Here is a 26,962-nt window from a genome sequence, read left to right as displayed (position 1 = left end):
AAAAAAGTAAACACTGACTGTGATCTTACAGCACTATCTCTCTCTAGGTGAATAAAAGGAAACTGGAGTGCAACTAAAATGCTGCCCACCCACTCCAGTTTTTAACTTTCCCTCCATTGTACATGGGGCATAAGAGGGGAGCAGCAGATTTACTGTCAACCAGGGACAATTCAGCAGGTCTCGCTCTGTGAGAGGGCCATAGGGAGACTATTCACCAGGAGATGTAGAAGTGAGGAAGGAGAAAACAGGTGTACCGACGAGACAACACAATTACTTTACCCTATCTTCACGGTCCCTCGTTGTCAGCAGGACAGGAGATGTAGGAAAAACAATCACAATGCTGCAGTAGACTGGGAGAGGATGTTAAAAGAGAATCCAATAAATAATTGCTGCTCTTCTGATGGAATAGGTGGAGTGAATGCTTCATATGTCGAAATTGTTGTCTCCTTTATTACTTTAGATATTAAACTCTCCAGTGATGGCTACAAATGGAAGACATACGTTTACTGTTACACAGTTACACACAGTAAACACATTGTGCAAGAACACATCCAATAAAAGTTTCAACTCCTAAAAAAAGAAGTATAAGAACACCAATATGGATTTTTAAAAGATGGAGAGATGGAGGGATTAAAATATAGTAGGGCTTTATGGGCATTGCGGCATACCAAAAACTATACGTATAAACTGCCATTTTCCAGTTAGCACAGTGTTCTAGCTAACTAGAGTGCTGTTCAACAAATAAAAAAGGAACAAAAATAAAGGCTAGATTGCTTAAAGGAACACTATAGTGTTAGGAAATACAAAAATGTATTCCTAACACTAAAGTGTCCCTCTGCTTTCATGGCCCACAAGGCCATGAAAGGGTTAAAAACACTAGTTTTGTTACATTAATTTTTCTGATGTCTGTTTGAAGTTTCTGTATACTTACTGTGTTTAGTGCGAAGGGGGGATCTACCATGCCAGCCTCTAGCTCATCCCAATCGATGGACTGGAAGAAAGGGTGAGCTCGGATGTTGTTGGCTGCCCCCAATCGCTCAGTTGGATTTTTGCACAGGAGCTGTAAATGGAAGAGTAGAATGTCAACTTTAAAAGTCCCTTTATTCATTGGCTAAAACACGTACAAACACAACTGAGATACTCAAACAGATATTATAAAATATGTATGCAGTATCACAAGCTTAAAGGGACATTCTAATCATTAAAGTTGCAAGATTATTACTTACACACTTGATTTTGTTGCTACTCCAGTTCATATCTTGAATACTGTGTTTAAAGGAGTACTCCACTTCCCACACGGGGAAAATAAATAAATCACTGTGTAGTATATTTACCGCCAATTAATAAATTAATTCATTTTCATGCATGTATTCATTGGGGTATACATTAAAAGAGTTTGCAAAGGCTGCAGTTCTTATGTACTGCAGCCTTAGCAAGTCCTCCCCTTTTCCCCCGGAAGAGACTTGCAGTCACAGGAAAATAACCATTTAATTAAGAAACCTCTGAATTGCGCATGGGCTCGTGCACACACACACACACACACACAGCTACATGTGCGCCTGCCATGTCTGGTCTGAGGTCTGGAGCTGATGAGTGGGGACTGGGCGGAGGTACTCGGTCGGAGTACAGGAGCTCCGTCACAGTTTTCTATAAATACATTTTATTTTTTCAGCTATGCAAAGAGTAAGTTATCCATAGAATTGTTTTCTGTTTCAGCACATGAATCTAGACTGTCGGATCATACACACCTTTTTCAGGAGATCTTTTACGTGATTTCTTTGACACTCATGGTGGTTTGTGGTGTCACGAAGCATTGATTGGGCAGCACTTGGATTTTTTGGGAAAGCTCTCTTAGCCAGCTTATGCAAGATGAGACCATAGGCCCACCAGTCTACTGCAGCGTTGTATTTTTTTCCTTTTCGCATCTGCCAAAATAATTTCAGAAATGATTAGTCTTTCCTTAGAGGAAAGAAAGTATTACTGTCACTTACAGTGCTACTCTCATCATCTGCATATTAAAGTAGGCAACTTTTAAACAACAAAAAAATATACCACTGCAAATGTAAAATTATTTGGAGCAATGTGACCAAAGGTGTTTTCTACTTTTAAAGATTTGTCTTTAAAAATTTGGAGAACCTAGCCAATCAATTTTATCATCAGCTATAATACATAAAGATATTAACCCATGCTTATTATCACATCAACTATAATACCTTAATATAGGGGAGAATAACATTGATGAACATGCTCTTCATAGCTATGCTAACTTTGTTTAGCTACAGAGTGATTATTGCTCTTGGTAAGGTGTAATAGGTTCATGTCATGTAGCCTCAAACCCAAACAATAGCCATGGTCTATCCTACCTCTGGAGCCATGTAATCTTCAGTGCCTGCATATCCCTTTGCTGTCTTCTTGCTGTGCATCTCTAACGCCAGTCCAAAGTCTCCAATCTTGATGTGGCCCACGTCGTCCAGCATTATATTTCTCGGCTTTATGTCTCTGTAGAGCGATATATCATAAGCTTTATAGTTGATTAAAGATCTGGCATGAAACAGGTGGTTAACATTACAAACCATTGTCTGGAAATCTATTCATAACCAGGGCTATACATAGGACACGAGGTCATGCATTTTGACTGGAAGAAAGGAGATTTAGTCTAAGGCAAACAAAAATGTTTTTATACAGTAAACAATAAGGATGTGGAATTCTCTGCCTGAAGAGGTGGTTTTATCAGAGTCCATGCAGATGTTTAAAAAGCTATTGGATAAATATTTGCAAAAACATAATATAGAGGGATATCATTTCTAATTAGTGGGGTAATAGCTTCTTGACCTGCCATTTTGGGGTCAAGAAGGAATTGTTTCCTAGTTTGATGCAATATTGGAAAAACATTAGACTGTTTTGTTTTTTTGCCTTCTTTTGGATCAACAGCAAAAACATATGTGAGAAAGGCTGAACTTGATGAAGTTGGATAATAGAATAATTCAATCTACAAGATACAAACAACCCTGAGCAGACTACTGCATACAAACAAGACCAGTACTACTATTTAAATATTTGTACATTTTCTACATTTTTGTTATTATTCATGTATATGTACCTGAGCAATGCATTAGTGAAAATTAACTTTTCGCACAAAAAATATCTACAAATCTATAAAATATGATCTAGAGCCAACCAATTAAATAAGGCCCAATTAATTAACAGAGAAACCAAACGGTAGATTACTTTTGCCTGAATTTAGGAGAAAATTTAAAAAAAAATTGTATTCATAATTTCTCTTTATCAGGTGGACTAGGAAGTTTAATGGGATATAAGTGACCATTTTGTTTCTTTCTTCCTTATCTTGCCCTCATTTTTCTCTCCTCTGCCCAAGACGAGTTCATGTTTTTCTCAAACGTAAGTAAAAACACAATCTAAGGATCTTTTCAGTGTTTATAAAATTCTCTCTTACAGGTGAAGTGTAATAGCAAAAAACCTTAACCCCTTAAGACCGCAGCCAAATGTACAAGTTGTGATCCAAAAAAACGTAAACAAAACCTGGCATTTGCGCTATATGTCTGTCCAACCATAATTCACCTCTTTCATATTAAATGCACCCCCCATTATTATATATCATTTTATTCAGGGGAAACGGGGCTTTCGTTTAACATCAAATATTTAGGTATGGAACATAATTTAATATGAAAAAAATATTTAAAAAATGGGAGAAAATAAGAATTTTTTACATTTTTTTAGTTCTACGTGACATTCTAACTGTGAATGTCATAATACTGTTTGCTTTTACTGCAATACAATACACATATTTGTATTCAGCGATGTCTCGCGTGTAAAACAGTACCCCCTATGTACAGGTTTTATGGTGTTTTGGGAAGTTACAGGGTCAAATATAGCGTGTTACATATTTCAGTTTTTTTACATTGAAATTCGCCAGATTGGTTACGTTGCCTTTGAGACCATATGGTAGCCCAGAAATAAGAATTACCCCCATGATGGCATACCATTTGCAAAAGTAGACAACCTAAGGTTTTGCAAATTGAGTATGTCCAGTCTTTTTTAGTAGCCACTTGGTCACAAACACTGGCCAAAGTTAGTGTTAATATTTGAAAATGCAAAAAACTAATTTGAACGCAAATTTTGGCCAGTGTTTGTGACTAAGTGGCTACTGAAAAAACTGAACATACCCTATTTGCAATACCCTGGGTTGTCTACTATTGCAAATGGTATGCCATCATGGGGATAATTTTCATTCCTGGGCTACCATACGGTCTCAAAGGCAACCTGGCGAATTTTAATGTGAAAAAACTGAAACGCAAACCTTATATTTGACTCTGTAACTTTTGAAAACACCATAAAACCTGTACATGAGGGGTACTGTTATACTCAGGAGACTTCGCTGAACACAAATATTAGTGTTTCAAAACAGTAAAACGTATCACAACAATGATATCGTCGGTGTAAGTGCCATTTGTGTGTGAAAAATGCAAAAAATGTCACTGTCACTGACGATATCGTCGTTGTAATATATTTTACTGTTTTGAAACACTAATATTTGTGTTCAGCGAAGTCTTCCGAGTAAAACAGTACCCCCCATGTACAGGTTTCATGGTGTCTTGGAAAGTTACAGAGTTAAATATAGTGCTAGACAATGTAATTCCCTGAACTTTTGGCCTGGGTTGGCAGGCAGGTCCTGCAAATTGTAATTAATAAAATGACCTAATTATGTAAAATTATTACATAAATATATGCGTAGAATTATTATATATATATGTGTGTATATATATATGTGTGTATATATATGTATATATATTTTTTTAATTATTTTTATTTATATATAGGTATATACATAGTGATATATACGTATATACTTATGTATATAGATATATATATTATTTCGTTCTACATGTATTTTGATATCAATATATATATATTAATTTTAAAATACAGTTAGAACGAAATTACGCATGTTTATATATTTTTTATCTATTTTTTTTTCATAATTTTTTTATTTATTTTTTTAACGTATTTATATATTTATTTATTTTTTATTATATATAAATATATATATAATGAAAATTATATATATATTTAATCAATATCATTGTACGTGTATTTTGATATTAATATATATATATAATTATGTATATATTAATATTAAAATACACGTAGACAGTGTATGCATATTTATGTGTATGTGTGTATATGTGTGTATATATATACTTAGATCATATATATAATAAATATATATATGATCTAAGTATATATAATTTATTTTTACACTGTTTTAACATTTTTTATTTGTATTTCAGACAGCAGGGGGAGTACCTGTCATTACAGGCACTCCCCCTGCTGGCAATGCCTTGGACGGCTATGCCGTCCATGTGATCGCGGGGTCCTCGCAAGGACCTCGCGATCACATGGCCCTGGGCGGCTGAAGAGGACGCAGGGGGACTCCCTGGGCTCCCGGGTAAGTCCCCCATACCGCGATCGCCGGCGTGGGATCGCCGGCGACCGGGTAAGTACATAAGATCGCAGGACGTACTATGCCGTCCTGCGGCTTTTAGAGCCACCAAAATAAGGACGGCATAGTACGTCCTGCGGTCTTAAGGGGTTAAATCACCTGAGGTAAAAATGTAGCTAAAACAATATAAACAAAATTACAGAAAAAGCTGTTTAGAGAGTGAAGGCTTATTAATCTTGCTTAAAGAAGATACCACATACCGATGAACAATGTCGTGTCGATGGAGATATTGGAGCCCGCACGCTATCTCCGCAGCAAGGAATCTGAGAAACAAGAATTCAAAAATTAATCAACCAATTATTTAATTTAAAATAAGCTTACTTCTTAAAATGAGATCTCCCTAAATAAGCTAAACTAAGGAATATCCACTTTAATAATTGATATAAATATATATATAGAGAGAGTGAAAATCATAGCAATCTCTCACCTCGTACCTACACTATTCATTTTTCTTACTGCCACATATACTTTTTCTAGTATAACTGGTGCGAATACTTCAGTGTTTGCACATATATTCTTATTGCTCACTTTTTTTGCATACCTTGTTAAGACTTACATGTATACCCTACATAGCAGGCATGTTCTTATTCCTATTATTGACTTGCTTATTTTCTATTTTCTATTACTCATTTTGGTCATTTTCCAGCCTTTTACATAGCTCTTACATGTTCACTTTTATGCAAAGATTCTTGTGTATCTGTTGTCCGTATTGTTGCCTAGTGGCATGTATAATATGAGTATTATATGTTATGTTTCTATTTAGCACTATTTAGTTGCTGTAGCTGCAGTAGTTATTCCTATATTGAGCTCCTATTTATTGAGTATTTTGATCTGCCTCTTATTACTGTTTTTTACTTCACCAGCTTGTCTTTCTCACTCTGTTCTCTATTACTACAGGAGCTCACACAATTGCATACATGTTCTAATTTCACATGTTGATCATTGGTTATATTCAGCATGTACTGTGTTATCACTATTTACCTTTAGACACTTCTGTTCTGTATATCCTCCTTTTTTGCAGATTCTCGACTTCTACTTTTGATGATCGCTAGGACTCATGTACAGATATGCTTTAGCTGTGTGACAACTTACCGGTTGGTTTTGTTTAGAGAGGAACTCAGGTGCTGTGGGATGGCAGCCCCTTGCAAACACGACCTTCCCAGGTGATTGAGAGTTATACGGGCACCTGGGAGATCTATGAGGGCATGGGTGCCTTAATTTACAGAGGAAGCGAAGTCAGGCAGTTCGATGGTCAGCAAAGGAGCAAAGCCAAGGGTCAAGCCGAAGTTCAGAAGCCAGGAGATCCACAAATAGAAAGCAGGATACCAGAAGTCAGGTCAGAGACAAGAAGGGTGGTCAGGAAAGCCAAAGGTCAGAAGCCTAGAAGTATTATCTGGATTCAGGAACCAGGAACAAGAACCAGGATCAGGAACAAGAACCGGGATCAGGAACAAGGAACAGGAATCAGGATGCTAGGAGACTGGAGCAAGCACCAGAAAAACCAAGCACTGACTAAGCGCAGTGCTTGGCTATTTATAGGAAGACCTAACCACATGATTTACTCCCACCTCTTTGCAGGCGGAGCCTCAATGCCAATAAATGAGAGAAGTAGACTGGGCTATTTCCTAGTCCTTACTCTCTGTCTGTCCAAGCCTTCCTCCATCCGGCCCCCCACAATCCCTCCTGCATAACGCGTCTGAGTGGCCTCCACCATCTTGCCGTAGCTTTGGCACCCAAGCAGGACTCCATGCCGGGCAGCAGTGAGAATAGCTGAAGGAGTGGCAGTAGGAGTGCGGTGGGACAGATTGGTGAACACCCAAGGCCCACCTCCAGGATGTCGTGGGGAAGGTAAGTGCTGGTGGCAGGAAATGTGACAAGCTGAGATACTTCAGTAACATGACTTTGGCCTTGCGACCATTTTGTCCTTGTTTATATGTCATTGTTTTTATGCACAACACTCTTTGTTAAACATTGCAAATTTGTTTCTTAGCAACAATAGGTGTATACGCCCACATGTTCCTACATCATCACGCAAACATGGATTCATGCTTCCGTAGTTAGCATGGTGTGGAATATTTATATTATATGTATATTTATTGTATGTATACATGTTCCAGACTCATTGAGGTTCCTACTTTTTCTAAATTCTATTTATATGGCACCCACTAGTGTCTACCAAACAAGGCTATTAATAGAAAATATGGTGGCGGGCAGCTGTATATTCTTTTACAATAAACGTCTCCTTTAACTTCTACCAAATTGAATTCCTTTCCCATCCCCTTGAGCATCAACACAGTGACATGTTGGGCGAGTTGGTCATTATTAAAACTTAAAAAAAAAAAGTTTTCGCATATAATTTTTATTTATGTCAAGCAACAAGATTAGTTCACATCATCAAACATGTCTTATGAGGCACAACATGAGTTTTTCAAACAGACAGCAATATTTACAATACAAAAGTTGTAGACAGTTAGTGTGTCATACAGGAACGTTTCAGTTCATACCTTCCCTGCGTCCACAGTACAAATTATGATGCAACATTTTAAAACCAATTTGTTGCTTAATTTAAAAAAAAATTTAATGGAAGGAAGGGTGGGGGGACAGAAGAGAAGAACAAAGTAGTAGAATTAGTGAATTTAGACATTTGTATATGTGCAATTTATATGCGGGCTTTCACATTTACATTATACATTATTACAATATATATACATGGCAATTTGCAACAGGTTAAGATTTACAACAGGATAAGAAGGAGATGCCTTCCCATGACCTCCTAGTGCACAGAACCAGGCATTTTTGCTACACCCTGATTGTCTTATAGCCTAGAGGGCCGATAGCCGGGTTTACTTCCGAGATATCCAGTTTCCCCACACTCGGTTGTGTTTACTCGCACAGCCCTGTAGTCTACAGGTCATTTGTTCATATAGGCAAATCGTGTCTAATTGGTTGGAAATAGTTTCTAGAGATGGAATTGTTTTGCTTTTTCAGTGAAATGCTATGCTCACTTTCGCCACTGTTAGTATATTAAGGATTACTGTGCGATGAGGATTATTATCTAAGTCACAGATTATGTGGAGAAGATAGGGTTCTGGTTTCAATTGGAGATCAAAGTTGGTTACCTTACGTATAAGCATTTGAATTTGCACTCAAAAGGGAGTAAGTTCACGGCAATCCCAGAACACATGTTTAATAGTGCCAGTGCCCGTCTCGCATCTCCAGCAGAGCTGTGACGCACCACTATAGATACGGGACAACCTATGCGGCACCAGGTACCAGCGCATTGTCATTTTACAATAAGATTCCCACAGGGAGAGGCTTTTTGAGGCTTGTTCAGTATTTTCCATAGCGGTATGCCATTGTGATAATGTAAACTGTTGCCCTACGTCCCTCTCCCACTGAACCATATAGGGCATTTTCTCTTGTGATGACCCAGTTAGAAGTTTATTGTAGAACAGTGATAGGGGTTTGACAGACCTGGAGAGTTGCTGTTGACTCAGTGATATTGGGGGTGCGCGAGTCAGACTATGCTCGCTATGCATATGAGACATCAAAATATTTTTGACTTTGAGGTAAAGGAACATGTCTCGTAGCGGCAAGGAGTATTGATTTTGTAAGGTGTGTATACCCCTACTTATCCACGTCTGTAATGGGAGATCAGAGGAGAGTGCCGTTAATGTTTCTGGAGGCACGGAACTAAGGAGTGAGGTTGGGCTCATTACATTTAGGCTCCAGGTACTCCAGGACCTCTGCAAAAATGTTGAGCTTAGATGTATGGGTGAACCAGATACCAGGGGGGGCATATTCGCCCAGAGCGAATAAGTAAGGCTGTTCGGGTGCAGGCATGTGTTTTCAAAGGGCAACCAGATTGGGCACTGGGATCTTCAGATAGCCTAAGAATGCACCATAATAGGTCCTGATGTCGGGTAGGCCCAGGCTGCCCTTGGAGTAGGAAAGCCCAAGTTTGCGGTATGCCACTCGAGGGGGTTACCTCTTCCAGATATGAGTGTTTATGGTGGATTAGAATTTTTGATAAGTTTGGTTGGCAGTGCTATGGGTAAGATGTGAAAAAGATAAAGTATATGTGGTAACACCATCATTTTTATGAAAAACAAAATTGAAATTTTAGGTGAAACTGTAGAGTTAATTTGCCAACCCTCTTTTCCAAAAGGCTCTTGTAAATGTGTATCTTTCATAAGTCCTTGTCATCTTTACTCCAGTTAAACCTTCTTATTGCTCTGACCCATATTACCCCTCTTATCGTCCCCTCTTCACTTTGAAGATCTTTAAGACTTACATTGCAGTGCGAGGTTCCATTCTGACATTTTTATTCAGGAACCCCTCAAGATCACCACCATGCAGATATTGTAGCACATAGCATAGATGGCTCTGGATGAAAAAAAAAAAAATACAGTGGGTTACAAATCACAACACGAACACTTAAACAACAAAAAGAAAGCTTGCTTAAACATAATTTCTGTTTCTTTGCAACTTCTTTTTCAGGTTATCACAAGAGAAAATCAATATCCTAGAGCTGTGAAAAAATAAATGGTCTGCTCAAGGAACAACTGTTATGGGATACCTTTTATCACTGTGTTGACGCCTTTTTAAGAAAAAAAAATGCGGGGACATGATGCCAATAGGCTTGTCAGTAAAATTTAAGAAACCATTGTGGTACTCCACAGATGTGGCCAAAATAGTAGAAAAAACAGAAAGTTAGCATTTAGTAATATATATATATATATGTTAAAAGGCCTGAACTTGTGGAGGCCTGAATTTGTGGGAGGAGTAAGTCCCCTACTTAAACTCCCAGCCCCTACTCACCTCTGCCTTTCAGCTGATTACGTATTTAAATTCCGAGCACAAATATATATATATATATATATATATATATATATATATATATATAAAAACTGAATGAGGAATATAGACAGATCTATAAGATTAGGTAGAAAGAGGATAAGCAAGTAATAAGAGCTTCCAAATCACACACAGAAGAGAAAATAGCAGACTAGCAGGTCTAGCAGACTACCTCAATGAATATTTTTGTTCAGTATTTACAGATGAAAATAAAGGAAAGGGGCCATGTTAGGAAAAAAGGACAAATGAGTCATTTGTTACATGTGAGTTTACAGAAGAAGAGGTTCTATTTCAACTGTCAAAAGTAAAGACAAATAAGTCAATGGGGCCTGATGGAGTACACCCAAAGTTATTAAAAGAGCTTAGTGGTGTACTAGCAAAACCATTAACAGATTTATTTAAACAATCATTGTTAATAGGAGTAGTCCTAGCAGATTGGAAGTTAGCGAATGTTGTGCACATTCACAAGAAAGGTAGTAGGGAGGAGTTGGGCAACTATAGGCCAGTAAGCCTTACTTCAGTAATGGGGAAAGTAATGGGAATCATGTTAAAGGATAGGATTGTTGAACATCTAAAATCACATGGATTTCAAGATCAGAGACAACATGGGTTTATTTCAGGGAGATCATGCCAAACTAATCCTATTGATTTTTTTGATTGGGTAACTAAAATAATAGATCAGGGTAATGCAGTAGACATTGCTTACCTAGATTTCAGTAAGGCTTTTGACACTGTTGCACATTGAAGGCTTATCATTAAACTGCAATCTTTAATTTTGGATTCCAATATTGTTGAATAGGTAAGGCAGTGGCTGAGTGACAGGCAACAGAGGGTTGTAGTCCACGAAGTATATTCGAAGCATGGACTTGTCACCAGTGGGGTACCTCAGGGATCTGTACTTGGACCATTCTCTTTAATGTTTTTCAAGTTTATATTGCAGAAGGTCTTGTTGGTAAGTATGTATTTTTGCTGATTATACTAAGATATGTAACAGGGTTGATATTCCAGGAGGGATAAGCCAAATGGCAAATGATTTAGGTAAACTAGAAAAATGGTCAGCGTTGTGGCAGCTGACATTTAATGTGGATAAGTGCAAGATAATGCATCTTGGACGTAAAAACCCAAGGGCAGAGTACAGAATATTTGATAGAGTCCTAATCTCAACATCTGAGAGAAGGGATTTAGGGGTGATTATTTCTGATGACTTAAAGGTAGGTAGACAATGTAATAGAGCAACAGGAAATGCTGTTATTGTACGCAGTATTGTACGCAGTACTGGAGATCGTATCTCCAGAAGGATATTGATACTTTAAAGAGCGTTCAGAGAAGGGCTACTAAACTGGTTCATGGATTGCAAGATAAAACTTTCAATGAAAGGTTAAAGGATTTTCACATGTATAGATTTGAGGAAAGATGAGACGGATAGACGGATATGATAGAAACATTTAAATACATAAAGGGAATCAACACAGTAAAGGAGGAGATTATATTTAAAAGTACGAAAAACTACCACAACCAGAGGACATAGTCTTAAATTAGAGGGGCAAAGGTTTAAAAATAATATCAGGAAGTATTACTTTACTGAGTGGGCAGTGGATGCATGGAATAGCCTTCCAGCTGAAGTGGTAGAGGTTAACACAGTGAAGGAGTTTAAGCATGCGTGGGATAGGCATACGGCTATCCTAGCTATACGATAAGGCCAGGGACTAATGAAAGTATTTAGAAAATTGGTCAGACTAGATGGACCGAATGGTTCTTATCTGTCATCACATTCTATGTTTCTATGATTTAGAAACGTTAAAGCCTATTAAAGATCTGAATATATTGCAAAACTGAAAAAAAAAAAATATAACAGAAAATTCAAACTGTAAACGAAAACTGACGTTATATGTTTTCTAAAAGTAAATTTGGAGATACCGCTAATCACTACTGAAAAGGCAAATTTGAAATCATTTTGTTTTCTTCCCCATTGTTTTGAAATATCGGAACTTCAATTCTTCCCCTTTGTTTTGAAATAACAGAGATTCAAGCAAAGTGCAGGAGTTCAGAAAGTTGGCTAACACAAAATTATAGTGTTTTGGCATCAAGTTAAAAATTAGTGCATTGAAACATAATTTGTGTTGTTGGTAGTGCAAAACTGATCCTCAGCATTGAAACTGACCTGACAACCCTTTGCAACTGCACCTAGGGTGAGTGCGCTAATCTATTTGTGCCTAGGAGATGGAACATTCATATGCCACTTTTATTAATTTCATTGGTGCCAGTATCCCTCGGACACTGCACTTGAAAGTTCAGCACTGTTAGTGCTTAAAAGAACACTATAGGTCAGGATTGCAAACATGTATTCATGACCCTGTAGTGTTAAAACCACCATTTAGGTGGCTTACCCTCCCCCCCCCCCAGCACACTAAGAAAGTGTTTTTCAGCCCTGTGCGGGTCTGCCAATGCTTGCCCTGATCCGCCTCTTTGACTGACATTATCAGAATTGATAATCTCAGCCAATCCATTACATTGGCTGAGATTGTCAAGGAGGTGATGTGAAGCCAAATGCCGGCCAGGCCAATCAGCATCTTGAATCAATGCATCTCTATGAGGAAAGTTCAGCGTCTCCATGCTGAATGGCAGTGCTGCAAACTGTGCAACACTGCCACAGGAAGCACCTCCAGTGGCCATCTGAGGAGAGGCCACTAAAGATGTCCCTAGGTTTTAATGTAAACACTGTCCTTTCTCTAAAAAGACAGTGTTTGCATAAAAATTTAGTTTTTGGTGACTATAGTGTCTCTTTAAAGGACTGGACATCTCTCTAGTACTGTAATCAGGAGGGGAATCTAGATGATATGTAGTACACAGCAAGTTAACAAACTACATAGTAAAAATTCAATTAATATCACAAACTTAGAAAGAGAAGTTTAAAAAATAGCTGTATTAAATACCTCTGAAATATGGACCACAAAAAATACAATATAAATACAAACTTGAGCAGCTCCTATGCAGCCTAATGGATAATGTAAAAAAATATATCTTCCTAATAATCAAATGCTAATCTTTACAAATTTCGATAGCAATTAGATACTGAACGAGCTAGGTATGGGTTAAATCCAAATTCACCATATAATATTTTAGCAAACATTTATGTATATATATTGCTGATTGTTTTGTTAATAGAAAAAAGCTGATTTATGACCATTAAGAAATTACCGGGGTCTGAAACGCTCCATAGCCTTTGGCTAGGAAAGGACTTCCGGCTGCCATCTGAAGCACGCGTTGTTCAGCGAGTATCCTGTCTGGGGCTTCAGTGAGTAGGTCTCTTTTTCTCACAATTTTCAAAGCCACCACTTTCTTCGTTCTTTTCTCTGATGCCAGGAAGACCTGGATAAAGCACAAAGAAATAAAAAGCTTTTAGAATATTGGGGCGATTCTTGTGTACTAACATAACTATTAGCAGGTTGTATTTAAAGAAAAACTGTCACAAATGTAGAAAACTCTCTCTACTTAGAAACATACTCAACATCAATGTAAGCAGAGCTCTAGCATTAATAATAACCTCAGGACACATGCCGAGTGCCATAACTGAGGTTTCTATACCCCATAAGTGGCTCCAATGGTTTAGGTATGCCATTAGAGCTATTATCACAATCTGTATGATGCATTAGCTTTAATCAGCCATATCTAAAGCAAACGTCAGTAAATTAACAGGATTGGATGTGTGCACAAATACTCTTCTGTGCTTCTGGTCAGGTTAGGTGTGGTTATCATATTTCAGACATATTTTGTAAAATAATGTATTTATTTTATTTATAGCCTTTCTCTGGGAACTATCTTTAATATCCCTTTTGACCTCATTACACCTAAGTCTGTCTGCCAGCGCTGGCTCTACCCCTGATCTGCCTCCTTGGCTGACATCATCAGAAGTAATGATCTCAGCCAATCCATAGAAAAGCATTGGATTGGCTGAGATTGTCATTTCGGAAGTTTGCCAAGGGGGGCGTGGCCAAATATAGCCCTGGCCAATCAGCATCTCCCCATTGAGATGCAGTGAATCAATGCACCTCTATGAGGAAACTTCAGTGTCTCCATGCAGAGGGTTGAGATAATGAATGTCAGTGAGCATGCAGCACTGCCCCAGGAAGCACCTCTAGTAGCTATCTGAGGAGTATCCTCTGCAGTTGTCCCTATGCTGTAATGTAAACACTGCTTTTTCTCAAAAGACAGTGTTTACTGCAAAAAGCCTGCAGGGACTGACTATACTCACCAGAACAACAGTTCTTTATGGGTGAGGGGTATCAAAGTTTAACCCCAGATTACAAAAGTGCTGTATTTTTCCATTAGCTCCCCTGAACATGCATACCTCATTACACACAGACCTCAGACCTATCCTTCAGACCAGACGTGCAGCAGTGCACATGCATGCACATGCATGTGGGCACAAATTAAGAGATTTCTGAGCAAGAAGCCTCTGATTGTTTATTTCCCTGTGAAGAGACTTTTATGGGAAAAAGGGGATGGCTTGCTAAGACTGCAGTGCATAACATTTGCTGCCTTTGCAAGCTCTTTTGAGACCCCCAATGAATACATGCATGACTTTTTCATACTAAACAGTTGTTTTTTTTGCCCGTTTGGACAGTGGAGTATCGGTTAGATGTTCTAAACACCTTCTGTATTTTCCCTGTCCAACTTTCTGCATGACTATTGAAAATTTGGGAATGGTCCACCCTGGTCTGGAAGTACTACGGGTAGGCATTCGAGCCAGTGCTACTTCAGGTTATGCATATTAAACTATTTTTATTATCATGTTATACATGTATAAATGACAAGCATAGGAACATCAGACAAATAGGCTACAAATCATAGACAACCAGCTGGCGCCAAAAGAGTTCAGTGTACACAACTGTATTTATAATACAAGAACAATTGAACAAAGCATAAAAAACAAACAATTAACATTAACAATTACAAAACATGCACTCTATTATATTGTAATAAAGGGGTTGGGAGTTGAAGGGTTAAGAGAACCAGTTAAAATGAGGGTGAAAGTAATGTGATGGGATTTCAGCTAGGCCCAAAATTTAGTAGGCCTACAATCTCCATGTGGCATATACAAGTACAGGTATCTGTTAGTTAGTTACATGTAGCTAAGATACTGTCATCAATGTACTGAGCAGGTGCAAGAACTGAAACCACATTCCATTCTCCTCAAGGGCAATGTTGTCTGTCCATCTAAGGTAATCCTGTGTATCCTGTTTGCTGATTGGTGTAATAAAGACCTTTACTTCCTGAAATAACCTGTGTCTGGACTATCTGTGCGTGGCTTCTTCAGTGTTCCCCTGCATCATATCTGGTGCAATTGGCTCAGGAAACCAGGGCAGAGACCCTGCGACCGTAAATATTTTTACCCACCTCTCCATGGCAACACCCCTGGACCGATACTGCGTGGGCCTCCTTTCGTCTCGGCGCCACTGGCCTTTTGTCCAGGAGACAATCGGCTTCTGCGCAGTGGGTATCGGGGTGTCCCATCGATGAATTCCGAATCCCGGGTCCAGGAACTGAAAGGTAAAACCCATTAGAGGTAAAATCTGTATTTGACCTCTCCCACTGGATAGAAGAGATGGTTTATCCCTGTCTAAAGCTAAACGCTCTGTAGCTAGTCCGTTTAGCATAGGGTCTGTTTGTCCGTGTCAGGGCTTACCTTGTTGGGAGTCCAATATGCAGAGATATGCTCACCCTTGCAATTAAACACAGGCCAAGGTGGTCAAGGAAGAACTCACCTGGCCTGTGAGTCTGTGCAGGTTAATGCTCGAAGTCGCAGTACAGAAAAGGAATATCCAGGAGAATAGTCGTGGGTAAGCCAGTGGTCAGAGGATGCCAGAAATCAGGAGATACGAGTAGCGAGCCGAGGTCAGGGGATGCCAGAGGTCAGGGTACAAACGAATAGCAATCCAAGGTCAGGAGAACACTGGAACACGGAATAGCAATACTCTAACCAGAGTCAATGAACTGACACTGCCCTTATGGAGAGGCAGTGTCTTATACCTGGCTAATGGGTGATCAGCCGCAGGTGTGCTAGGATCGTTGAAGCAGCCACAGAATAATGTCCAGCCCCCAGTGCTGGGAATAAGGCAAGATAGGCTTCTGGCTATCTCTTGAGCTTATATGGTGGCTTAGAGGTAAGAGAGCAGGTCCAGGACTGCAGAGCACTTAGGTTCGAATCCCTCTTCGGGTAGTAAAGGGGCGACCCCGTCTGGCAGTCTGGAGGTCACGGTGAGAACCCTGACAGTCCGGCTGAATTCTGATGTATATATGTTCAGTCGGATTCAGGTTTCTGGATTAGTTGAACTCTGTTGTAAATACCGTTCACTACATCGTGGATTCTGGAGCGAGTAGACTAGCCAAATTCTGTTGTAAATTCCGTTCGCTAGATCTCGAAGTATGTTCTGATTCTGGTTTCTGGGCTAGTTGAATTCTGTTGTAAATTCCGTTCACTAGATTGCAGATTCTGGAGTGAGTAGACTTGTTGAATTTTGTTGTAAATTTAGTTCACTAGATCTCGAAGTGTGGAACTATTTGATTAACTGAACTCCAGTATAAGCTCTGTTCAGTTTAGAACATAGTCTCCAAAAAGAGTTTAGTTAAACCCTGATGTGTTTATATATATTGTGTAGCTAGATTCTGGTGTAACTATTGTCTAGCTAAGATTTGGTTTATAATATGTATGTCTTGCTAAGGTTTGATGTATATGCTGTTTAGCGGACTTTTAAAGTGTAGATAGTGTTTAATTGCACACAACACCATAACAACTGACACCATAACAACTCACACCACAACCACTGACATTATATCCACGGCACCATAACGACTGACACCATAACTACTGACATTATAATTACTGACACCATAACTACGGACTATTGATACGGGGTTGTAGAAATATTAGGCAATTGGGTGGTTTAGACGTTGATGAACTGTATAGATAATTGTATAGCTTTTGGTGGGTTTTGACTTTGTTCTGTACGTGTGAGACATCATTAATGTTGTGAAACGTGTGAGGATCCTGTGTGTGTGTTTACGTGTGTGTTCTGGCGTGGTAACTGTGCCACGTGATGTTATTGATAAGGAGATTTGTGTGTCAATTGTAACTGCATTTGTATATTTGTACTGCTTTGAATCAGACTCTCCGTGGAAATCATGGGTGCGTCCGATTCACAAATGGTTGGTCTTTTGTCTTGCATGTAAAAAAAAAAAAGAAAAATTTGCTAAGGGATATGCTGTTTGGGATTATGGTGTAACGCTCTCCCCCAAAAGATTAGAATACTCTGTGTAGCAGAGAATGGCCTGTTTTGGTAACCAGTGGCCCTCCTGTGGTAGCCTTGATCCAGATTTAATACAGCAGGTTCACAAGGTTATAACTAGTATGCTGAGGCTTTATGATTAGTTTATGTATATTGATTGTTGGAAGCAAATTGTTGGAAAACAGTCTAATTGGATCAAGTTATGCCACAAGGAACAATGCAGCCTCATGGTTGTCAGAACTCGTTTGTCCACTAAGGCCTCAACTCCAGCTAGTTTGGACCCCCCCTCCTTGAATATGATCTCCCTTTACCAACCCCCTACTCTTCCTCCCAAGCTGGTGTATCTGGTGTTTCCACTCCCCCTGCCCCATTGTCTCAACCTACCCACTCACCCACCTTAGATACCAGCTCATCTGTCCTGGACACACCTATTCCTGTGTCTACCCCCACTGGTTCTTTGTATCCTGAACTGACTCCCTTTTTGGTAGGAATGTATTTTAGCATATTTTATTATTGTTTAATTTTATTATTAACAGTCAAAATTGTGTGGAGAATTTTTAGTAACAGTAACTGAGTCCATTAGACCAGATAATAGTCAGCAATGACATTGTACCATAACCACTGAAATAGCATTATAACTATGGAGTCCTGTGTGCCTTCAGTAACAGTAACTGAGTCTAAAATACAACTGGAAGAAATGTTCAATGGTATAAAACGCTTTTCCGAGATATTTCCTCCTTACTAAATTACAAACTGAGAATCAATTGGCCCTAAAAGTTCTTGAGGAGACTGCCCGTACCCAAAACCAAGCAAATCCAGCGGCTTGGGCTACTGCCCATTTCCCCAATATGGATCCTAATTGGAACACAAATGGTGCTGATATGGTTAATTTTAAAGCTTACCAACGCATGAAAGCAGGTGGCAAAAAGGCTATAAATATGTCAAGAAATGCTGAAGTATTACAAAAAACTGATGAATTTCCCAGTGCCTGTTATGAGAGACTGCTTGAATCATACAGACGTTATACCCTTTTTTATCCCGAAGACCCTGAATTCTCGTATGATTAATTCAGCATTCGTCAGCCAGGCCCAGAGTGACATTAAAAGGAAATTACAAACGTTAGAGGGATTTGCAGGGATGTCCATTACACAGCTAATGAAAGTCACAAACAAAGGGTTTATATGAATAGGGAAGCATGAGGAGGAACGCAGAATGAAAAGGAAAGTGTATAGGAGTGGGTAGACATGGAGGAAAGATAGAAAGATAGAAGTGGAAGGTGAGATAAGGAATGACAGACCACAGATGGAAATCAATGTGCATATTGCAGAGAGGAAGGACATTGGAAAAGTGACTACCCACAGAGCTAATATAAAGCAAGTTTTAGACAAGAGGAAGTCTTAGAGGGAGCGACAGTAGTAACAGAGGAGATGTCCAGGAAGGTACATACTATCCCCCTACTCAGAGACCAAGGGATAGGGACAATAGGGATTTTGTGGGTCTGGATGATACAGTCTTGGAGGACTATTGATACAGACCGGGCTCCATCCCCCTTGGCCGAGCGGAGCCTATGGTCGAAGTAACAATAGGGGGAAAAGAAAAGTCCCTTCATGATTTATATGGGTGCTGAACACTCTGTTGTGACAAAATTAGTAGCCCCTCCCTCTGGAAAGACTGTTACTGTAATAGGAGCTACTGGGAAAGAAGCTATTAGACTGGTTCTCAGGAATCGTACTTGCACACTAGGGGGCCATCTTGTTCAGCATCAGTTCCTATATATGCCTGAGTGTCCAATTCAACTCCTAGGACAAGATCTATTGTCAAAGCTTCAAGCTCAGATAACATTTCTACGCAATGGATCAACGTCCCTGCAGTTTAATAAATCACTAGGCATGTTAGCTGTACTAGTGCCTAAAGAAGAAGAAAAGCATCTGTATTCTGCAATGATAACCCCGAACCCAAAGAGTGATGGACATAATTTGATATTCCAGGAGTATGGGCAGAAAATAATCCTCCAGGACTCGCCCGTAATATTCCACCTATACATGTTGAATTAAAGCTTGGTGCTTATCCTGTTAGCCTTCGTCAGTACCATATACCACAGAAGGTCAAGAAAAACAGACAGAGATACTTGTAATAGTTTGTGAACTATAAAGGTGGCGGAAGTGACTCACTGGATTCATCTCTCTAGGGTTAAACCAGCGGCAGATTCTTGGCAAACTTCCCCAGATCCTGAGAATCCTTGTAATATCTGGTTGAAGCGAACTACCCAGTCCCTGAAGTTTGATTAAAGTGATATAAGGAAGTACGAGACGATTTTCAAAAAACGTGGTTGAGAAAGATAACAGAGAGCAGCAAATAGTTGTTTTGATGGCCATAATAAAGCCTGACCACCTACCAACGTTTCATAGCCAGAGTGTCTCAAAGGGACCTCTGTGAAGGGAAGAGAGGATAAGACGAACAACATTCCCTGCAGCCCTCACAAGCGGGAAGCTGAGGTGCCGTCGCACAGTTGAAAATGTGGACGAAGACTCTATCATAATGTATCTCTTTGTGTGTTTTAGTGTTTTTATTATATATATATATATATACAGAATGCAAAGGTGATGACATACAAGGCTGTGATAGTTGTATTAAGACTACAAAAACAGGTAACCAGATATCCAAAACTCTTATTTGGCACTCGCATTATGAATGTAAAGGACCTGTGTCTAAATGTAGATACTTAGACACTGATTATAGTGTGTGTCAGCCAGTTTAAGGTGAACCCAAGTGTTTTGATCCCCAATTTCAACCCTGTACAATCTGGCATTTGCACAATTGCTTCTCAGCATTAACCCTTCTGTGGATTAGGTTGCTGCTCGGCACAACTTTTCCTGTGTGGACAGTAAATGTCATTAACCACATTTCTATAAGCGGATGAATACGTGACACCAGGTTTCATTTGCACAATTGCTGCTCAGCATTAACCCTTCTGTGGATTAGGTTGCTGCTCGGTACAACTTTTCCTGTGTGGACAGTAAATGTCATTAACCACATTTTTTTCTAAGCGGATGAATATGTGACACATGGTGCCTGTCCATATAAGGTAATCCTGTGTATCCTGTTTGCTGATTGGTGTAAAGGTACAGATGGGGGATACATAGCTTATAAAAAGCCTCTACTCCGAGATCCCGGTACCACTCACATACCACAGAAGATATGGGGTGCAAGCATAAACGGCAGTGCCAGACGGAGAGGCCTGCCATACAGGATATTAGGCTGTCCTTTGGGAGGGAACCCCAGCAAACACCCACAAGGGCGGCAGCTGAGCAATATAGTGAGCAGGATGCCTTTGATGACTCCCCTGAAGAGGAGGAATTTATCATCTCGCCTCACCCGGCTGGAGTATACCAGCAAAATGACTCGGATGAGGACTGATCCCCCTCCACAAAGGGTGATATTAAAAAACTACTGCTAGATCTGAGAGCAATGTGGAAGTCAGACCTCCAGGAAACACAAGCTGACATCAAAGCCTTGCAGCATAAGATGTCGACAATGGAGAGCAGGGAACAAGCCAGAGACACTCAGCTCCAGGCCACTTCGCAAAATGTGGAGGGTCTCAGCTCACAAGTTAAACAACTAAGCAACATGGTGCCCACGCTGGAGTCCAGACACAGGCGTCGGAATGTGCGCCTGAGAGGCCTACCTGAACAAGTTGAGGGGGGGACACACTACAATATGTCCAAAAGCTGTTTACCTTCATGGGCGTCCAGAGCCCTACAGGCACCCCTAGTATCCTGGCTGCCTTCCGCGTACGCAAATCTGCAGCAGCACCAGCAGACGCCCCGGGACACATCATTGTGACAACTAGAGACATTGCGGTGATGACTGCTGTTATGAATAAATCCAGAACCATGGGCCAAGTGAGTTTTGAGAGCCATAACCTCTCCATCTAGAGTGACCTTCCATTTGTCGTCCTAGTGGAAAGGAGACGGCTGGCTCCAGTGGCTAGGAGGCTGCGAGACTGCTCTATCAAATATAGCTGGAATGCAGATGGCTCTCTGGCCGTCATACAGGGTACAGAAACACTCGCCCTAACCTCCTCAGATGACCCTGAGATTCTCTTTAACAAGCTGGGCCGACTAGCCGCCAACATGCCTGAAGAAACGAACCGGGAGGGTGCACCGCCAGAGAAAAGGGCGGTAGAGAGAGCGACACAACAGAGCGGTCCGACCAAGCGACACCTGCCTAACACCAGGGACAGCTCCGGAATGCCATAAGTGTCACCAAGGAACTGTCGGTGTGCTGTTCCCCTCAATATTGTCAAGTTTAAATACTTGACTTTTTTCTTTCTCCTTATATAACTCTTTGAGACCTGCGGGCAGTTACCGCTCGTTGATGCGACATCTTAATATACATGGCCTATAGATTGACACAAGTACCACTAATGTCACCACACGTGGCCTTTCTCCTTTCCATGTCTTTTATTTTTACACTATTTTTGTATTGTTTTGTTTTATTGAACCATACTGAGCCTTAAAATAATCTTCAACTGTTTATTCCTCACATATAAATGACACATATGTATATCATGTGCATAACTCTAATAAAATACAAATTTAATTAAAAAAAAGCCTCTACTCCATGTGCTCAGTGCTCAGGTCTTTTGAACAGGAGTTCAGCTGAGACCTGGTCGGTAAAAATAAAGACCTTTACTTCCTGAAATGACCTGTGTCCGGACTCTCTGTGCGTGGCTTCTTCCGTGTTCCCCTGCGACAGTAATTGCAGGCCAGCCCTCTTTTTCCTTTTTTTGCCTTAATGAATCAAGACTACTTCAGCACTGGCACTACAAATATGGTGTTGTGATAAGTACTAAGCTACTCAGGATGAGATTATTTGGGTGTCTGGGTTGGCAAACAGTAATGCATTTACAATGCAATTCATTTTTTTACATTCTTTATTTATGGCATGCAGAGATAAACAGGCTAGCACAACCCCCTCTGTTCCTGTACGTCCAGTGGTCTGATCTCAATTATGTGTCTCAATTATGTTAGTCCACCCATTGTACAGCGCTACGGAATTTGTTGGCGCTATATAAATAATAAAATAATAATAAAATAATAATAACATGTCAACCAGATTGCATGAAACAAGTGAGAGGTGAGGGCATCTATGTAACAGCATGTAGAGAATGCTGCATTTTTTTTCTTTTGATAAAGGAAATAAATATGACAGGCTAAACATACATGCCCAATATTGTGATGTAATTCCAGTAAAATACAAGTTTAGCAGGCTAAGATTGCCACAAGGCATATGTATGTATATGTGTTTGTAGTATCAGTTGGTTAATTACACGTAGCTAAGATACTGTCATCACTGTACTGACCAGGTGCAGGAATGTAAGAACTGGAATTACGCGTCCCTCTCCTTTGTATCAGATGAGCCACGTGGTTAGACCGGATGGATGAGTTTAGACTCTATTTATTAAATAGGTTAAGGGTATGTGTGGGTGTAGTTAATTGTGGGAGGAGCTACAGTGCTATATAAGGAATGTACTCTATGTATTCAGTACTCAGACTTTGCTGTATTTTGGTGACGCTAGTCCCTCTGAGTCCCGATCGGTGATCCAATAAAGAATCTCTTCCTTCCTGAAGAAACCTGTGTCCATCTCTCTGTGCTTGGCTTCCGTCAGTTTCTCCGGTATCATTTGGTGCATTGGCCGGGAAGCTCATCGTTCAACGGTAGCTGAGAGGCAGAGGCGTGAGACGGTCTATCTTTGCCCACGTTCTCTACGGCTGCACCCCTGAACTTCTGCGTGGACCTCCCTTCGTCTCGGCGCCACTGGTCTGTTGTCCAGGAGATCATCGGCCTCTACGTGAGAAGTGCTGGGGTGTCCCCGTCGATGAGTGTGAACTCAGGTTCAGGAACGAGGAGGTAAGATAACTGCTGTTTTAGACGGCAGGACCCGCTAGGGGTATACCGATTGTGCGGTAGGCCCAAAGGGGTTTTTGAATCTGTATCTGCCCCCTCTGTCGGAGGGAAGGAGCGAAGGCGCACCGCTCGATCGAACGCTCTTTAGTCAGACCGTTTGATTTGGTTAGTCAGGCGGGGTCCTGGTGTAAGATAGCCCTAGCCGGACACCGGTGTCTTGTCTAGACTAGCGTTCTAGGGTGTATATTACGTTCGCTAGGTCGGAGGGACCGGGAGACTAAGCGGCGCCTGTGTAAATTCGGTTCGCTAGTTCTCATCCTATCTGGGCTAAGTGGGAAGGCGTGTAAATTTGGAACCCACTAGACTTTTGATAGTACGACTAAGAGGCGCCTGTGTAAATTCGGATCTCTAGCTCGTTGTATAGTGCGACTAAGAGGCGCCTGTGTAAATTCGGATCTCTAGCTCGCTATGTATATGTGGTGATTGGGCAGTGTGGCTAACCAAAACGGGTGTATATAGTTTTAGGTAGTCCATTCAAGGTACTGGCCAATAGTTTAGTTGGGAATTGTAAATGTGTTAACGATTGTTTTAGTAAAGTGTATATCTTGTTAGATAGCGCGAGCTCAGCCGTCTAGCGAGAGTGTTAATAGTGTGTTGCTGTATTATAGTGCACGGTACCATAACCCTGTATATTTACTGACATTATATAATAAGTACTAATCATTGTCGTCCATTGCATGTTTAACACCATAACCACTAATAATTGTATTGTGACCTTAACTTGTGCTTTGACCTATGCTAACCGTACTGTAACCGCTATTTGTAAAAGACGATGTTACTGGGGTGTGTTATAGACGGGTAATTCGTATATAGAGAATTATAGCGTGGGTGACTGTATAGTTACGCCAAAGGGCATAATATTGATTATATAGTGACTGGTGTAGCAGCTGTGTGTGTACGGGAATTCCCTGAGTGTTTATTGTTATGGTGTACGTTTCACTTGGTAACCATACCACGTGGTGCTGTTGCCAGAGGAAACGGGTGTGACTGTTGAATAGTACGCGTGTATAGTAATCGTTGTCGACGACGTTCCACTGTTAAATATGGGCGCGTCGCAGTCAACGATTCCGGATCCCTTAGGATGTATGGTTAAGAATTTTAAAAAGGGATTCAAAGTTTGTGATTTTGGGGTTAAGATGTCCCCTGTACGTTTGGTCACTTTGTGCACTAGGGAGTGGCCTACTTTGGTTGCGGCATGGCCGCCACGTGGCAGTTTGGATCCAACTCTGGTACAGCGCTTACACGTGGCTGTATCGGGTAGGCCTGAACTTTACGGCCAGTTTCCTTATATTGACTGTTGAAGACAGGCCGTAAATGACTCGCCAAAATGGCTCCAGACATGCCACGAGGAGCAGTGTCGCCTCATGGTAGCTAGGACTTGCTCGTCCACTAGGACTGGTGTTAGGCCCATTTTGGACACGCCCCCTGAGTCCGAGATCCCTTTGCCGCCCCCTTACTTTCCGGTAAGAGGAAGTGACGCAAATACAGGAAGTCCTGTAACCCTTCCCTCATTACCCTCATCCACTTCCGCTTCCTCCTCCAGTACAGGATCCACCCCCCCTCGTACTAAATCTCCCCTTCCGGAACCAGAATCCACCCCCATTAGAAACGAATATCCTGATTTGGCGCCACTTCAGACTTCCGGTCAAGCTTCATCTAGCTCGGCTCGAAGTGTTTTATTTACGACCTTTTCCCAAAACCGACCTCCCACATCCCCATACCCTATCTCTCCCCGACCGGAACCCATGACTGACGCCTCTCTACGTAGCCCCATCCAAACCCGACAGTTGACTGGTGCCCAACAATTAAAGCACTATCAGATGCCTCTTCGTCTGAATCCCGGGTCAGCTTATATCGATGCCGCAGGTCAAATGGCACACGCTGACCCAGTCTTCGTATATGTCCCATTTACCACAACCGATCTTTTAAACTGGAAGACCCATAATTCCTCGTATACTGAGAAACCACAAGCTATGACTGATCTGTTCACCTCAATAGTACAGACGCATAATCCGACATGGGCTGATTGCCAGCAGTTACTAATGACTTTATTTAACAATGAGGAAAGGACAAGAATAAATCAAGCAGCCATTAAAGCATTAGAGGATAGAGCCCGTGCTTTGAACCAAGCCAATCCAGCAGCATGGGCCGCGACACACTATCCCAACACCGATCCCGATTGGAACGTAAATGGTGCTGATATGGTTCAACTCAGAGCCTATAGAGACGCTATAATTGCTGGCATGAAAGCCGGAGGAAAGAAAGCCATTAACATGTCGAAGACAGTTGAGGTGATCCAGAAAAGCGATGAAGCGCCCAGTGTCTTTTATGACCGATTATTGGAGGCGTACCGCTTGTACACCCCCTTTAATCCGGAAGACGCAGACAATTCCCGAATGGTTAACTCCGCCTTTGTCAGCCAAGCTTACGGAGATATTAAGCGCAAGCTACAAAAGTTAGAAGGGTTTGCAGGTATGTCAATCTCCCAACTAATGGAGGTAGCTAATAAGGTCTATATGAATAGGGAAACAGAAAGCAAGAAAGAGGAGGAGCGCAAGATGCGTAAAAAGGCTGATATGCTAGCGGTAGCGATCGCAGGCGTAGATAAACGGGGCCCAGATAGAGGCAATAATAGATGGAGTAGGGAGCCTTTGAGTAGGGATCAGTGTGCGTATTGCAAGGAAGAAGGGCATTGGAGGAACGAATGTCCGCAAAGAGAGCAGTACGAGAGAGACCAACCCAGGGCAGGCTACGGAAACTTTAGAGGCAGAGCGAGAGGTAGAGGAGGTCCCGGAGGGAGTAATGGTTATAGAGGGAGTAATGGGAACAGAGGAAGTGTTAGGGAAGACAGGTATATTCCAGCAGCGCAAAGGTCTCGCGATAGAGAAGGTAGGGACTTTGTAGGATTGGCTGACACGGTCATGGAGGACTATTGATACCGACCGGGCTCCATCCCCCTTGGTCGAGCGGAGCCTATGGTCGATGTATCAATAGGGGGGAAAAGGAGTGCGTTCATGATCGACACTGGTGCTGAACATTCAGTGGTGACTAATCTAGTTGCTCCTCCATCTGGAAGGACTATTACTGTGATAGGAGCAACTGGAAGAAGTGCTGAAAGACCGGTTCTTAAAAGTCGACTCTGTACATTGGGAGGCCACGTAGTAAAACACCAATTCCTTTATATGCCTGAATGTCCAGTCCAATTGCTGGGACGTGATATGCTATCCAAATTACAAGCGCAGATTACGTTCCTACCAGATGGAACAACATCTTTAAAGTTTAATGGACCTTCAGGTATTATGACTTTATCCGTACCAAAGGAAGAAGA

At 40.9% G+C, this 26,962-nt stretch overlaps 1 protein-coding gene across 1 annotated transcript; it reads right to left on the bottom strand.

Moving 5' to 3' along the window:
* Window positions 1–332: 332 nt before the first annotated feature.
* Window positions 333–19,506, bottom strand: LOC134586317 (protein kinase C theta type-like). The gene is made up of 9 exons (XM_063441794.1): window positions 19,397–19,506; window positions 15,840–15,921; window positions 13,577–13,747; window positions 5,722–5,784; window positions 5,621–5,637; window positions 2,364–2,541; window positions 1,749–1,925; window positions 932–1,060; window positions 333–482 (listed from the first exon to the last, which is right to left on the bottom strand). Exons 1-9 carry the CDS (start codon window positions 19,504–19,506, stop codon window positions 333–335), a joined length of 1,077 nt encoding a protein of 358 aa, XP_063297864.1.
* Window positions 19,507–26,962: the final 7,456 nt, after the last annotated feature.

The sequence above is a fragment of the Pelobates fuscus genome, chromosome 2 (genome assembly GCF_036172605.1).
Source record: "Pelobates fuscus isolate aPelFus1 chromosome 2, aPelFus1.pri, whole genome shotgun sequence".
Lineage (NCBI taxonomy): Eukaryota > Metazoa > Chordata > Amphibia > Anura > Pelobatidae > Pelobates > Pelobates fuscus.
Note: the sequence above shows the minus strand (reverse complement) of the source record. Positions and strands in the feature narration are given on the sequence as shown.

What these genes read in the sequence shown, in the direction of transcription:
- LOC134586317 (XM_063441794.1), bottom strand. Translation starts at nt 19,506, where the DNA reads ATGTTATCTGAGCTTGAAGCTTTGACAATAGATCTTGTCCTAGGAGTT. An exon ending in ATGGAGCGTTTCAGACCCCG is followed by an intron (nt 5,785 to 13,576) that starts GTAATTTCTTAA and finishes CTTGTTTCTCAG; the next exon opens with ATTCCTTGCTGCGGAGATAG. An exon ending in AAGATTACATGGCTCCAGAG is followed by an intron (nt 1,926 to 2,363) that starts GTAGGATAGACC and finishes TTATTTTGGCAG; the next exon opens with ATGCGAAAAGGAAAAAAATA.